The following is a 12,785-nucleotide window of genomic DNA, read 5'->3' on the forward strand; positions in this document are numbered from 1 at the left end:
ACTCATATGACAAATCTCTATGATGGTTGCGTCATAGAGAGGTTAATAATAAAATATTAGGTTTTCACTAGCCAAATCGTAATAAATTAATCTCCCTAGTCTTATGTTCTTCCTTATCTATGAAAGGCTAATATTCTCCTTTAAGGGAGGAGATGAAGCCAGTACGTGCTTAGGGTTTGGTGATTCATTTGATTCATAGTGTTCTCTAATTAAGTTAGTTTTTATGTTTTGTTTAGTTATTAGTTACATTCCCCAGACCAGAGGATGAATGTAATAAATTACAGTTTTTATTTTTTGCAATTGAATGTCATGCTAGTTTAGGGTTTTATTTTTTGTAATTGAATATTATTTTAGTGACATACTTTTATTTATTGCAATTGAGTATAATACTGGAATATGGTTTTATCTATTGTAATTGAATATTAGACTAGTGTTCTTTACTTTTATTCTAGTTGTGTAGTATTATAGAGTAAGAGAAGCATTCATTGTGTTTGCTTTAAATGGTGATTCATTGAATAGCTGCCCAAGTTCACATAAGATGAAATAAGATATTAATAACATATGCATATAGGAATTACAACACTAAAGTATAAATAATTGTTTAACGATGTTTTACCCAATAAGACATCAACACTTGCTTGATTGCCCGATTGTAGTAAACTCTTGTGAGAATAATATGAAACAAAAGGTCCGTGAATCAAATAAATGTATTGGTGGATTCGATTCTTTTGAATTCTCTCCCTCATATTCTCTCAAACATTCTTTAGCTTAGTTTAGTATTAGTTTAAATCACAATCTCTACAACCATAGTTTTTAATCCTTCAAAACCTTTTTTCCATTCTCGTCATTCATTAGTGATACAAATCAGAAACGGATTGATACCCTACTCATCTTTTACTCATTGAGAGATATTTAGGTTTTGAGTTTGTGTGGTTTTGACCAACGACATCCATCATCCATATTCTCTTGCCATCTCCACATCCATAAAACCACACTAGTTAGATGTTCAAATACTTTAGCATATCATGCCCTTGTTCCTTTTAATAGTTTGTTTTTCACACCTTAGTTATTAATTAATTTGCACTTCCCACAGAGCTCCATATATTTTTGGCAGGGTATGTCAATGGATGAGTTATTGACCCGTCTTCTATTAAATGAATTTAGGACTTGCCTATTCTCAAAATGTATGCAATAAGTTGTAGGGTTTTCGCCTTCAAGCCATGATATGTATATTCAATTTTTTATTATTATATTCCTTACTTGATATATATACTAGTTTTCTACTTCACATAATTTATTTAGGTCTTGATATACTTTTCTAAAAGCATAGACAAGCAAGAGTACAAAACCATGTTTGGGTTTTAAGTCTATTTTGTTAAGATTTGTCCAAATAAATTTCAGGTTTTTTAGACTTTGGGTACCATTTTTTAGACCGATGTTAGGAAATAGTACCAAATTTCAAAAAAAATTACGAAATAGTACCACTTCTGTCAGTTGATCGATCGAGTCGACCGAAGTCAAACTGTTTTAATCTGTTCAGATTTTCATAATGTCCACAATACCCTCAGGGTTTTTAGATTTTGGTACAGCTTTTTAGACTAATATTAGGAAATAGTACCAAATTTCAAAAAATCTCTATGATTGTAACACGTGGTGTCTGGGACAACTTAAAAAATGGTACCAAAAAATGAATACAAAAAGGGTCGGGTTCAAGGGACATATTTCCTTTGACATATAAACTCACTCAAGTTGCTAGCCACACAATGATTTTAATCTAATGACTCAGAGATGGTCCACGTGGCAAGCCAAAAGTTATATCTAAGCTAGACAACAACATTTATTCCAAGCTAGACAACAACTTTAGCCAAAAGTTAAATTCTCTTTTCATCAGGCTCACTGCTCACAGCCTCACACCAAGCTAGACAACAACATTTATTCCACCTGTCACAACTAGAGAACTAGTCAACTCTCTTTGCTTTGGTATTACCGTCTTCGTCTTCCTCCTTTTTCCTTGTCATTTTTTTTCCTTATGTTCTTCACATAATATTACCAACAAATCCATCAATTTTACTACCATGTACAATGGAATCATCACACTCAAAGAAACCAAGCAACACTTTCAATTATGTTTTTCATATATTTTCAATTATTTTTTTTAAGTTTCTTGTTTCTGCAAAGCCAATGCACAGAGAAGTCATCATCAAAATCTCATTGAAACTCAAAACTCAAAAGAAGAATAACTCCTGAAAGAGGCCCCATCTTTGAATTTAATTTTGTGAAATAATAAAGATGCAGTTTAATTTATCAATGGTGGTTGGGTTTTGAGGATAATGGATTTTCAGTGATGTATGGATTGTGGAAGAAGAAAGAAAAAATGTCTTTCGTATTTGTTTGAAAGAAGACGTCACGAAGAGGTTGTTCGAATTTGAGTGGATGAAAATATGAAATTTCGTAAGGTAGAATGTTCATCACGTACTTCATCATCTTGTAGCCGTCGGCGTTGCAGCCGTTGTAGTAAGAAACCGTCGACGAAGATACTACATCCTTCCAGTTCCAGTTTTCTTCCTTTGAATAGTTTTCACACTCCAGTTATATTTTCTAATGCGACTAACTGGGTAAGCACAAGCAGAACAACGACTCTTCTGTAGATGGAAACTTCTACGTCCAGATCAAACACACAGTGTGTGTGTCTTGTTCCTTCTCTTACCGAAACTTTCGGTTCTTTTCCCCATTACAATCGAAGTAGGAGAAACCCTAGATTTTAGCTCCGCTGCTGTATGTTTTTTTTAGCAAAAGCTAGGGAAGATCGAGTGGCGTGGATAGAAGCATTGCAACCAAATTTTGAACCAAATTTCAAAAAAACCGATATTATGTCCCTTAATTCATCGAGATCAACAAAAGAAACAAAATAACCGCCAAGATTACAATACATCACTCAACCACTAAAATTGTAACATGTGGTCTTCGACAATTTAAAAAATGGTACCAAAACTTAATTACATAAAACACGTGAGAGGTGAGAGGCACGGGAAAGGTAATGTCGCCGTATTGAAAATACTATCAGTTTGACCGTGGTCAACTCAATCAACTGACGGTCAAGAAAAAAAATTGTACTCTTTTCTAATTTTTTGAAATTTAGTACTATTTTTTAATATCAGTTTAAAAAATGGTACCAAATTCTAAAAATCCAATAAATTTCTGTTTAGATTAACAATTCCAAGTTCTCCTTTGCCTCAATGTTCATATTTTTCTTTGAATACCTGGAATGCTTTCGGTCTAAATGTTAGATATGCACCGAAATGTTATTAATATATTCTAACACTATACATGTCTGAACTCTGAAGTAATTACGTACTATTAGAGGTTTTTTCGCTTTTGGTATTGCAAAGAAGCATTCTCATACCCATTAAGAACATTAAGAACATAACTCCAAATTGTTTCAATAGTCATGTACATAATATTGCCATTTTGTTTTGTATAATCTCGATATGTACCTCAAAATCAGACTCTTCCTAGCTTGCAACATGTAAAGTGCCAAAAGGAAGCAATGATGAAACACAGATCTCCCCCATAAGAAGAAACTACTGTATAAGAAAAGAAGCCCTATGTTTATAGGGAACTTTGAGTTGACTAAACCCTATGTGGCTATGTCAATACTTTTAAGCAAGGCCCAAAATATCGCGGATATATCTGATATATTGCCGATATATCTCGGTAAATTAGTATACCGATATTGATTTTTCCGATATATATCCACCAAATATTGAATTCTTTTTTCCCGATATATATCGGAATTTCCGATATGAAACTTTATATCGCCGATATAATCGATATTTTCGATATAATCGATATATATCGGTTGACTTTTTGACCATTTTTTAATATAAATCCGATATTTCTAATATATTTCCGATATTTCTGATATTTCTGATATTTTAAATAGTTTGGACTGGTCACCAAAAAAATTGATATATCCGATATATATCGGTTTTTGGGTACACCGATATATGAACCGATATCGAAATTTTGGGCCTTGCTTTTAAGTAGCTTTGTTGTTTGGCACCCTATACTTCTATGTAGGGGTGGGCAATGGGCCGGGTTGGACTAGCCCGGCCCTAAACATTTAAAGTCTTTCAGTTATTAGGGTCAGGCCAGCCCGGCCCTAAAGTCCCCATAGGGCCGGGTCGGGCCGGGTCACAAGTTTAAATTTCAAGCCCTGACCCTACCCTAAGCTCTCTCTAACAGTTTAGGGCCGGGCCTATATATTTTCTTCTTTTTACTGCATCAGTTTTAAAACTCATTTATATTACAAAAATATTTCAAAGATTTGCAAACTCAAAGTCCCACCACTTTGAAATTTGAATAACAACCAATCTAGTAATAATTCTTGATAAGTCTAACAATTTAAAATGCATATCCACAATCTAATAAACTGAAGTACATAGAGACTCATATTTATATTTTAAAATTATAGTTAAAATGCACAAGACACATTTTGGAATGAGCTTTTCACCGACATAAATCCGTTATTTCTTGACTCAAATCTCACCAAAATTACATTTAACATTGAAGAACACAAAGACAAATAAGAGTATGGAATGAGTTTTCTTGACGCCAAGTCAGTCAACCCATTTTTCATTAAAGGCTAGTGCCCAAAGCTCATTATTGTTCTTAGCTACTTAGGTTAGGCGGAGAGTTGTGAGGTGTCGTGAGTTGTGAGATATAAAACAATTAGGTTTACAAGTTTTTATGATATAAGACAAGTTATTAAGAATCCATATCTGGTAAGTAAGTGATAAATTACAAAAGGACATTGTTATTTTAATTGAAAATATGTAACAAGGAGTTGGATAGTTTTAGTTGTATATTTTATAGTGAAATTATAACTAGGGCTTGGTTAGGGTCGGGCCTATGTTTCAGAACCTTAGTCCTGACCCTGCCTTAGAAGGCATTAGGGCCGGGTTGGCCCTGCCCTAAAGTCTGTGAGGGCTTTAGTTGTGAGGGCTTTATAGGGCTTAGGGTCGGGTCGGTTAGGGCTGGGTTAGGGTCGTTAGGGCCAAATTCCCACTCCTACTTCTATGTATCTTGAATTGGATTTTAGCTCAATAGAAGAGCACTTGATGATGATTCAATAGAAGTACATCTCAAGATATGGTGGTTCAAACCCACCACAATCCTATCCATAATTTTGAGTCTTTGAGGTATTGCTTCATTAAAAACGTTTTTTGTTAAATACAAACGAAAAATCAATTTCATGTAGGCACACTTGGTGTGCTAAACAAAATAATGAACAGTTGCAGTAAAGAACTATAAAAGAATTTAGAAACTGAAATTGTTTTCGAAAGACTATTCAATAATTTCTTTTTGTCATCGACGTGTGTTTTTTTGCTAGTTTGTGTAACTGTATTCGAATTTGGGTTAGAATCTAACTGGAAAGCAAACAATATTCCAAGGAAGTATTTTTCTACAAAAATTTCTTGTAAAGTCTATATAGATGTTGTTTTCAATTTAATCTTATCCACGTATTTTTCTTTTGCTTTTATGAAAAAGTATTTATTCTAAAAACAGTTTTTCAATAAACATGTTTGGTTGTGACTTTTCTTAAAAGTTATTTTATCAAATCGATTTCACACTATGTTTTCGATATATTTTTGGCGATATCACAATCATTCTAAAAAGTTAAAACATCCCAGTTCATTTGCCTTTACAAAATTTCCTTCCAAAAAAAATAGTTTTTAACTTAAAAAAAGTTTTACCTAATTATCATAAAACAAGTTTTGGGACCAAAAAGTGTTTTTTGGATGAAAAACTATTTTTTTTTTAAATAGAAACCAAACACATTTATTTTTTCAAAAAATGTTTTTTCACTAATAAACACTTTTTAACAATAAATAAATAGGATCCAAACACCCCTTAGCTTTTCTTCCCTCTCTTCAAAGCAATTAAATTTTCACCAGATACGTCAAATAGATCTTATAAATGAATCCTTCAACCAGATTCAGAATACAATGATGATCTTATAAATATATATTAGACTACTCCTTCAGGCTTCAACTGGCTAGTATCAAGGGCAGAAGACAACCCTATAATAACCACCACCAGGGCAGGTAACTGTACTCGAAGCATCATCTTGAGGATAACTATAAGCATCTGGGCACCTTTCCTTGAAGAACTTTGAAAATTTTGTAGGTCCACAGCTGCCTTGCCCATTAGTGCAACAGTACTCATTTGTCTTAAAAACAGTGCACGGGTTGTTGCACCCACCTGGTGCCCTCAACAGATTTGGACATTGCCCATTGATATCAGCTGAACATCTTATACCCCTACAGCCACCTGTTGGGCTGAAATCCATGGGTATGTTGAACCCATCAACTAGAGAGAGATCGTAAAAGTCTACGCCACTGAATTGATTTAACGCATATTCGGCTAGAGTGTTAGGAGGTTGACCAAAGCCTTGACAACTTAGGAGTCCGCCGCAGTCGCCAGTTTCACAGCGTCCGCGACCACTCCCATCAAAGTTGCAATTAGTGCGTCCCCAAATGCGAGCCCCTGCGGTTCCAGCGGTTACACTGATGGTCCACGATTGGCCTGATTTGAGTTGTTGGCCACCACCTGGTACGGCTGCGGCCCAAACTGTATATGGGCATTCATTTCGAATCTCAAAGGTGGGTGGATTGGCAATATTAGTTGGGCGACTTGGGCAAAATACAATCTTGTAATTGGTACCACTAGGATAAGTGAACGGATTCGCAAGATCTTGATCCAAATGATAACTATAAGCATCAGGGCAATTATCCTTGAAGAACTTGGAATATAATGTAGGCTCACATTTTCCTGACCCGCAACAGTACGTTTCATTCTTGAACGTGGTACATGGGCTGTTGCAACCACCAGGAACCTGTAATACACTTGGGCACAGACCAACAATATCAGCGCTACATCTGATCCCTCTTAAGCCAGTTGTACTGGGAACAAAATCCACTGGTAAATTAAATCCATCACCAAGAGAAAGACCGAAAAAATCAGTATTGTTGATTTGATTCAAAGAGTACACAACCAAAGTATTAGGTGAAGCACCACTTGATTGGCAATGGAGAAGCCCATTACAATCGCCCGTCTCGCAGCTTCCACGTCCATTGCTATCGAATTTGCACTTGGTTCGAGCCCAAATTCGTCCCGTTTGGGGTGTATTGGGTTTAAAGTTGATGGTCCATGTTTGGTATGGATTAACTTGCCTGCCACCCCCTGGTGTTGCTGCAGCCCAAATCGTGTAGGAGCAATTGTTTAGAACCTCGATGATGGTTGCGTAACTGATGGTGAAGGTGATTGAAAGGAGGAGGAAGATAAGGAGTTGGGTTGATAGGAGGTTCATTGTGCTACTGGTTTAGACGTGTAGTACTTTAGTCGAGACTTGAGACTCAAGAGTCAAGATATGTGGACGGCGGGCTTTGCTTCGAGCCAGACAGCCAGTGAAGTCAAACTTATTTTGGACACCCACATTTTTCTTAAGCGTGTATCAATTTTACGCGGTTTGCTTTTTTTTTTTAAGGCTACAGGTGGACACGTGGCTTATTTCGTAAGCTATTCGATGCGTATTTGCTACCCTGCCGGGTGCATATTTTTGGTGTACATAAAAGTAGTCGCTTGAGTGTGGAGAAATTTCACTTTGCAAGTGAATAGTCAAAACAGACTTTCCTAGTTTATGAAAGGTCTATCAAGTTGGACTTGATCATTAAAATTTTCTCGTTCATTTTGATACACCTAAAATTGTCTAAAGTACTTGATTCATATTCACTTTATGTTGCCCTTAGGGTTCTTGCTTTTGAAAAGCTACTGGAGACTTTTGCGGGTCTGGTCAAATTCTGTTTACTTCCTATTATACGAGGTTTGGGGGTGTTTCTCCTATTTCCCAAAATAAATTGTTCACTTTGAAATCTTAATTTACTTTGCTTTAAAGGGGTGCCTTTTAGTTCTGTAGAAAATATTTGCATGTACATATCCCAAGGTAGTAGACAAATATTTCATGTGGTTTTCTAATTTATTCTCCATGCTCATGAATTTTTTTATAGATTAATTCATAGCGGAAGGGGTATGGAGAAATTATACTTGGCAAGTGAAGTGTCAAAACAGACTTTCCTAGTTATTGAAAGGGTCTATGCTATCAAGTGAGACTTGATCGTTGAAATTCTCTCTTTCATTCTAAAGCACCAGAATTTTCATAAGTTCCTATGCACTTCATGTCGTTTTAAATCATTTTCACTTGTTATTCGATTTATTCTAAATTTTGTTTACAAGACTCACTTTAATCTCAAGGTATCTTATGATGTGGTCTAGCCATGCATTCAACCCCCCCATCCTCTATGAAGTACCGATACGTCCTTAAGGGTGAAGTATCTGTGTCCGACACGGATACGCTCCTATACGCGTCCAATACGTGTTAGATATGCGATTTGGTGTATCCGATTTTATAATTAATTTTTTAATTTCCGACACACGGAGAATACGCGGGGACAGTAATCTCACACAAACAAGAAAAGTTTTTTAGAACTTCAAAAAAAAAAAACAAGTGAAATAAAATCCAAGTTAAGAAGAGATGCAAGAGAAGAAAGATGAAGTGAATCCAAGTTTTACATGTAAGTTGCTACTTAATGTGTTTGAATTAGTCATTTTATGAAGTAGAATTGCCATTTTAATTTGAATTTGGTGAAAAATGCTCAATTATATAATATTTATATATATATATATATATATATATTATTCAAACGTGTCCATGACGTATCCGTATCCTATATTTTTGAAAAATGCCGTTTCCGCATATCCGTGTCGTGTCGTATCCGTGTTGCGTATCGGTATCCATACTTCCTAGCCCACCCTTCTCTCTGTGTGTGGAGGGTTGACAGTGGGGCTATTGCTCACATATATCTATTTTGGAACACAGAGCAAGAGAACTCATTTATGTGAAACAATGTTAATTAGCAACATAAACCATGTCTGATCTTCTGATGCTGTACATTATGTATCATAGAAAAATGGACTAGAGGAAATCCTTTTGGTGAACAGTGTTTGTTCCTGTCTCTATTGTATCTTGATTTTATGAAGTTCATTTGATCCTGGAGATTGAAGTCAACCTATTAGTTTGCCCTTGTACATGTGAATTATGGTAGTTCATTATCACTCCATCTGTTTATTTTATCTATAAATTCTGCGACTTTTTGGTAACTCCATTTACATCTGAACTGTATTAATGGCTAATGGTTTTCTCTGTGTATGATTACTGTAACATATAATTAGCTACTTGTGGTGCAGACCTCCTTGTACTATACCTTATTCTGCTGTCCGGTGGTAGCGGTTTGAAGTCGACTCTTGGCAGATATTGCATGTTGGCTAGTTTATGTTTGGACTCCTCGATTGCATAATATCACTAGATTTGGGCCCAAACGATGCCTGTAGTTTGCTGGGTCATTGGATATGCAAGTACTTTCCCACAGCCTCTACTTATCTTACTTCGTATGGTGTTGCTTTGCCTTCAATTTCTTTTGACCCGTTGTCACTGTTTGATGATTGTATTGTTTTTTAGAGTATCAAGTAGTATGTTTTTTTCCTTTCGAAATTTAATCGCTTTAACTTTTAATCATTTGGGCAAGTGATGGTATTATAATGAACCGTCATCCAGACGTAACCACGTTATTAAATAATTTACAAACTGTGGTTTAGACCGTAAATCGTGTGTTAGCTATCATATGTTCTCTTGTATTTAGTTGAAACCTTAATTGCAATTTTTATTGGTGTCGTTTAAGTCAGTTTGATAATAACTTGTCCAACTTATTTCAACAACTTAGACTACATCAGGATGATATGAATTATATATTTTTTTGACATTATATGGTTTTGTTTTCTTTTTAATATTTGTATATCGGTTTCATTGTTTCAACACCTTTTACACTATATTTCATTGACATTATATGTTCTTAGTTTCTTCTGTAACTAGGCATGTCTTACACTTGTATTCTCTCTTGGACACACTTCCAGAATATTCTTATGCAGAAGTCTGTAATTTTTTAGATGCAGGGATATATTTTAATTTGTTTGTGCTGCTTATTATGTTAGTTCTTGTCATGTTTCTGAATGGAGATCTTTTCTCTTTCTTGTGTTTGATGCATTTTCCCTCCTCAGTACAAATAAAATATTGTTTCTGGTTTTCAAAATAATTAGCAATGAGAAGAAAGCCTCCATACCATCTTAATTTAACAGTGAAAGTCACTCTTTGGAGGTTTCTTGTTGCTCACCACGTTTTCTGGTCAATACACTAATCTTACAAAAATGAAAAATGCCTCTTTGAATGCATTAAAGATCCCTTCACAGCTTGAGGACAAGATCGACTATTTTCTGATTTTATTATCGAACTAATCACAGTGCGACTGTTTGGCTAAACTTAAAGTATTCTTTTGAGGGAAAATCAGATGCCTTTAAATGAAGACTTGAAGATGATTTGATATTTGAAGTATGATGTTGCTAATAGGGTACATTCCTTTACCAAAAAAAGCTAATAGGGCACATTCAGGTCAAGGTAGAAGGTCTAGGATCAGCCATTTCCAAGATTTCTTTAAAAGGTTTAAATGAAGAGAATTTGAAATTTTAAGTATGATTGTTGCTAATAAGGTACATTCAAGTCGTGACCCTAGGAGTAGCCAATTGTATTAGTTGCACCTTCACCTTATGCATTGCTATGGGATGCACTTGGTAATGTTCTATGTTTTATACTTAACAGTTAACACTGACCATCATTTGTAAAGAGTTGCAGGGACTTTTTGAAGTGCATATTGATTGTGTGTTCTGAAGACATTACTTTTTTTTAAGGTATAACTTTTGGCTCCTGTGGTTAGATACTCGGTTTACACTTTACAGAGAGTTGCAAGACAGCTATGCAGTTGGAACAAAACAAGGCTCAGTCCTTGTACTTGGTGGTATGGCTATTATCCTGCTGCTAGGCAGGAGGTGAAGCCTGTATTTTCCATTGTTCTTGCTGCAAAGGAAGGAGGTCCGGTTTCTACTACCACAAGGTTTGTACAAGAAACAATGTTCGGGGCAAAATCTTATTAGGCTGAGTCCAATGATAGTCCACTCTTTATCTCTAAAACCGGAAAAAAAAAAATAGTGTTTTAAGAATAGAGAGTACGATTTTTGGATCCAATGGTTTGGAACATACTATGCCACTTGCGTAATTTTGGAAACATCCAATTTACACCACTTCAACCAACGCCAAATGACATCCAATTTTTTAGTGGGAACACATACAATTCTATTCCATTTCAGCCGGCACCAAATGACATCCAATTTATCATTTTACACCACTTGAAGTGAAGTGACCCTATTTGTTTTCTTCCAAATTATTACAATTTAACCAGCACCAATTGGCATATAATTTTTTGGTAGGAACACATACAATTCTACTTCACTTCAACTGCGTTAAATGACATCTAATTTATCATTCTACTCCAATTGAAGTGGAGTCATTTGTTTTCTTCCAATGACTCCAATTCAACTCGCTGTGAATGCACTCCGTATTCCCCCAATATTACTCTTTATATAGAGAGTAATATATAGATAAAGAGTAAATACCGCCTGAACACCCACTATTTTTGTAGGAATAGAGAGCCATTATACTCGGCCTTAGTTTTACAAAACAAAGAAAGAGTTCTCTATCAGTGGAATAACAAAGTTATTAGAATACAAGATAAGGTGAAACGAAAATAAACTTGCAATCGACTAAACAGTAGCTTCATGCCTTTAGATGTCTTCATGTTACTGGATAGTGGAACTCGTCTGTCTAACCTTTTCCTTCACTGGTGGTTGTACTCCTGAACAAAAGAACTTGAATTTAGTTCCTTCAGCATATTGGTCATGCATTTAGCAAATTGGTAAACATAACCATTATCGATTGGAAATTTCAATTAGGCTAATTTTTTTATGACAGTATACAGTATACTCATGTGCCAAATTTTATCGATTAAAAAACAACATCAAATGAAAGTAAACTTACTTGATATCAATGCCTTGGGCCGAGTCTTGAACAATATCCGATGACGTATAATTCCAATTACTTCCAATTCTACCCTAGATGACTTAGGTTCATCAAGCTTGCTTGGGTCCCCATCTCTTTTTTTCTTCAATACCAACAATGGTTTTTTCAAAGGCATTCTTGATCCTGACAGCTCATGGTACCCAACAGTGAAAGTATAATTCCCCTGAGAAGAAAAAAAATGAATCAGTTAATTCGACGAATCGATTTGGATCCCCCCATTTTCAATCAAACACTTTTAACATTACCCAACCCCAATTCGGGATGGACCAGATGTTGTTAATTAATATATTGTAAAGAGATGTTTTCAAGAAAAATAAATTTTTTTTGAGAAGTTAAGACTTTACCTGAGAAGATGAGCGGCAGAGGCAACCGATTTCGAGGTTTTGAAGACGATCTTGAAAAGAAGGTTGAACTTCAACTACGCCTTGCATTTCTACGATTGCCCATTCTGCACACCCTTCTTCCCCACAGCTGCACTTCAATTTAATCTGCATTTCGTCTTTTGTCTTTTTTGGAAGTTTTTCCCCAAAAGAGAGGAAGATATAATTGAACATGTGAACCTAATAAAGGTTTTGCCATAAAAAATGAGGCGGGAGATCTGAACTTTACCGCCAAACCTTGAAAAGGGATGGGCCAATAGTAAAGTTCATAGACGGTTTTGCCCTTTGTGCTGTTATTGTCGAACTACTGATGACTTGATGCG

At 35.4% G+C, this 12,785-nt stretch overlaps 2 protein-coding genes across 2 annotated transcripts; both read right to left on the reverse strand.

Moving 5' to 3' along the window:
- Positions 1–5,947: 5,947 nt before the first annotated feature.
- LOC147513638 (uncharacterized) lies at positions 5,948–7,751 on the reverse strand. The gene has a single exon (XM_086596804.1). The coding sequence runs from the start codon at positions 7,370–7,372 to the stop codon at positions 6,065–6,067; it is 1,308 nt and encodes a 435-aa protein (XP_086452930.1). The 5' UTR covers positions 7,373–7,751; the 3' UTR covers positions 5,948–6,064.
- Positions 7,752–9,672: 1,921 nt separating this feature from the next.
- Positions 9,673–12,785, reverse strand: LOC147513639 (chromosome transmission fidelity-like protein). Its single transcript, XM_086596805.1, has 3 exons — positions 12,427–12,785; positions 12,041–12,245; positions 9,673–11,858 (listed from the first exon to the last, which is right to left on the reverse strand). The coding sequence occupies exons 1-3, from the start codon at positions 12,634–12,636 to the stop codon at positions 11,803–11,805; spliced, it is 471 nt and encodes a 156-aa protein (XP_086452931.1). The 5' UTR covers positions 12,637–12,785; the 3' UTR covers positions 9,673–11,802.

The sequence above is a fragment of the Coptis chinensis genome, chromosome 3 (genome assembly GCF_015680905.1).
Source record: "Coptis chinensis isolate HL-2020 chromosome 3, ASM1568090v1, whole genome shotgun sequence".
Taxonomy (NCBI): Eukaryota; Viridiplantae; Streptophyta; class Magnoliopsida; order Ranunculales; family Ranunculaceae; genus Coptis; species Coptis chinensis.